The 3,542-nt window shown below is 26.3% G+C and overlaps 1 protein-coding gene across 2 annotated transcripts in view; it reads left to right on the top strand.

Annotated features, from left to right (window-relative positions):
- LOC100215396 (carnosine N-methyltransferase) overlaps positions 1-2,440 on the top strand; it is a 4,596-nt gene extending 2,156 nt beyond the window's left edge. For both annotated transcript variants that reach the window (XM_065809126.1, XM_065809125.1), the window contains one exon: positions 1,023-2,440. In XM_065809126.1, the coding sequence (XP_065665198.1) occupies positions 1,051-2,136 (1,086 nt within the window). In that variant the 5' untranslated portion in view covers positions 1,023-1,050 and the 3' untranslated portion in view covers positions 2,137-2,440. The remainder of the gene's footprint in view (positions 1-1,022) is intronic.
- The last annotated feature ends 1,102 nt before the right edge of the window (positions 2,441-3,542 follow it).

The following is a 3,542-nucleotide window of genomic DNA, read 5'->3' as shown; positions in this document are numbered from 1 at the left end:
AATTTTTTATTAAATAAAATAAAAAAGATTTTTTTAGAATGAAAATAATTTTTTATTCTTTAAAAAAAAAGAAAATAATTATATATAAAAAGATAATAATTGTCTAAAAATTTTTATTGTTGTCTCTTTCATAGGTCATACTACTTTTGTTAAGAAGGCTTTTTTTTTTCCTGTTGCACTCAATCCTATATTTTACAGACATAATTTCTGACAGGATACACTTTCTAATTTATTCTTTAAATCTATTTGTATACTCCAAGGTCTGAAAAAAAAGTTAAAACAAAAAGTTCTGAAACTAAGTGTTAAATAACATTGTGCATCAAAAAAAGACTTTCTGTTTAAAAATATTGAAATGAAAATAAAAATAGTACATAAGTCTTATTTAAAAAAAAAATTAGTACCATTTATTCAATTTGTGTGTGTGTATATATATATATATATATATATATATTTATATTTATTTATATATATATATATATATATATATATATATATATATATATATATATATATATATATATATATATATATATATATATACAGCAATTGCTTCTCACAGCAATTTAGAAGGATTTTTTTTTTTTTTAAAATATTCTATTTTGTAATTAATTTTATTTATTTACAAGCAATCTTTTTTATGACAAAAATAGTATAAACAAAACTTTGGGTAGTACTTAAGTTATAGTTAATTTGCGCAATTTCTTAGGATTTAACCTTATTGGGCATTGGTGAATTTTACTCTTTAAATATTCACTTAAATAAAATATTTAAAACGTTAATTCGCCTGGTCTTCTTAAAGCTTAGATTTTGTAGTTGTAATAAATGTTACTATGTCTCAATGTAAAAGAAAAAGCTATACAAGTTTTGATGTTTTTTTTGTTTGTCTGGTTTTTGACAAAACACATTGGTTGGGTAAAAACACTGGATGGCTAAAAATGCTAAAAGCCCTAATTGCACCATCATTATGTTTATGAATTGTATATTCCATTAGCTCGCTAATAAAGATTTCTTATTCTTTTTAGAGGTTTGAAACTGTTTTTCATTACCAACATGTCTGAAAAACAACATGAAGTAGATGACATTTTGGAAGAGCAGCATTTTCAACATGTTAAAGATGCTTTTTTCTTTTATCATTCTTCTGCGCAACAGCAGCTCGATCGACGTCAAAAATCTTATGATTCTTTACCTCAAAACCATAAAGACTTGATACCAACATTGAAAGCTCGTCTTTCTGACACACGCCGTGCTATCGATGAGAATTACAAACTAATTTGCAATATAATTAAAAGTACAAATGGAATGTTTTCTAATTCAACTATTGGAAATTCAAACAAAAAAATATCGTACAAACCACTCTCCGCAAATGACATGAGTCGCGTTCAAACAACCCTTAAACAGTTAGTAAGAGATTGGTCTGTAGAAGGAAAAACTGAAAGAGACCAAAGCTATGGTCTTATCTTGAACGAAATTGAAGAACTTTTTCCTTTAACGCTGTTTAATAGATCAAATATTTTTGTTGTAGTTCCAGGAGCAGGCCTTGGACGACTCATGTTTGATATTGCTGACAGGGGGTTCAATTGTCAAGGTAACGAGTTTAGTATGTATATGCTTTTTGCATCAAACTTCATGCTCAATGCATGTCATGAAGTAGATAGTTATCATTTTTATCCTTGGATTCATGATACATGCAATGTTTTTTCAAATAATGACCAGCTAAGAGTTGTAAAAATTCCAGATGTCTGTCCAAGTATCCAAGGTAGAGATTTAAATTTTTCCATGGCTGCTGGTGATTTTTTAGACGTTTATAATTCAGATAGTAAAATAGATTGCTGCGTAATGTGCTTTTTCATTGACACGGCACATAATCCAATAATATATATTAATAAAGTTTTTGAAATACTTAAACCAGGAGGATACTGGATAAACTTCGGACCGTTGTTATACCATTTCTCAGACACAATTGGTGAAATTTCTGTAGAATTAACCTACGACGAGTTAATGAATGTGATTTTGAGTAAATTTACTTTGATAAAAGAATCAGTAGGTTTGAAAGCGGGTTATGTACAGAACTGTAAATCTATGATGAAAACAGAGTACGAGTGTGTGTTTTTTGTCGTTCAAAAACCAATATGTTAAATTTTTTTTTTTTGCTTTTTTTTTGTTTAAGTTATAAAAATTGAATATTTTAGAACTATTTCTTTTTATTATTTTTACTTTCAGATAATTTAGTGTTTTATGATTTTTATATTCAATAATTAAAGTTTTTAGCTAATATCCTACTTATTTTTTTTTTTTTTTTATATTTGCTGGTACTGAAAATTTTTAAAAAATATAAAAACTTATTTTCTGATAAGACATAGTTAAAAATAAACCATAGAAATGGAATTTATGCTTTAAATTAGACATGTTTGTCAAATAATATTGTTATTGATAATAAAAATGATTTTTTTTCCTCGTATTTATCAAAAAAAAAAAAGAAGAAAAAAAGAGAAGAATTTTTTCTAATTTTAGCTTTTATATAATAAGTTTTTATCTATGGTTCATCATTAAAAATTTTAGTTATCAAACGAACGTCGTACAAATTATAGTTTTTACTCTCGAGTCAGTCTCGAGGGGGTTATGTTACAATATAAGCATTTTTTATAAAAAATTTTAGGTTTATAAATCCAAGCTGATATTCTTAAAACTGCATAAAACTATTTAATTCTAGCGTGGCTTGCGGTCAAATACGCATTTTTTAACAGCTGTTTTATCGTAATTTCAATCATAATTTAATATGCTTTAATATCATAATTTAATAAGCTTATACTTTAGTGAGAAATAAATCAAAAGCTGATTTTCGACAAATTGAGTTGTGCTAAGTTGGGGATTTGTGAAGCCTGTTGCCATTAAAGTTTTTGTTTTTATTAGTTCTGAGATATAAAGTTTTTGTTGATAACAAGTAAAAATTAATAAACGGGAGGGGGGGGGGTAAATCTTCCTAAAATCAATAAACGACCTTAGACCATTTTTCACAATACTTTTTCGTCAAGACGAAATAGCGCGCCGTTTTGATTTCCTTTTTCTTTTTTTTCGCGCTACTTTTTTTCGTTATCAACAGCAAAAATGGCAGCAACAAGTTTCTGCTGTATGTTTAATTAAAAGCAGTTATTACTTTTTTTGCATACTTTCTACTTAGAAACATGTGAAAATTTATTTTCATTAGTTTTAATATTTATGTCTTTGTATGTAAGATATGATGTCATTTAAAATGATATGATTTTTTAATATAATAATTTAATATGAAGCTTTTTATAAAAATGGATAAGAAAATTAATGGTAAACTCTGATAACAGGCGCAAAGCGTTCAGCTTTGCGCCTTTTATTACTTCCAATTATCAGTATACTAAATTGGGATCAGAATTAGGTTTGAAGGATAAGGTCTAATGTAAATAAGAATATATAATAAAGTTATTAGTTTAATTCTCTTATCATAGTAGTGATAACTTTATTAACATTAACTCATTTAAAAATCACGGTAAATGATAGTATCTGCGTTTGTT

The sequence above is a fragment of the Hydra vulgaris genome, chromosome 11 (assembly GCF_038396675.1).
Source record: "Hydra vulgaris chromosome 11, alternate assembly HydraT2T_AEP".
Lineage (NCBI taxonomy): Eukaryota > Metazoa > Cnidaria > Hydrozoa > Anthoathecata > Hydridae > Hydra > Hydra vulgaris.
Note: the sequence above shows the minus strand (reverse complement) of the source record. Positions and strands in the feature narration are given on the sequence as shown.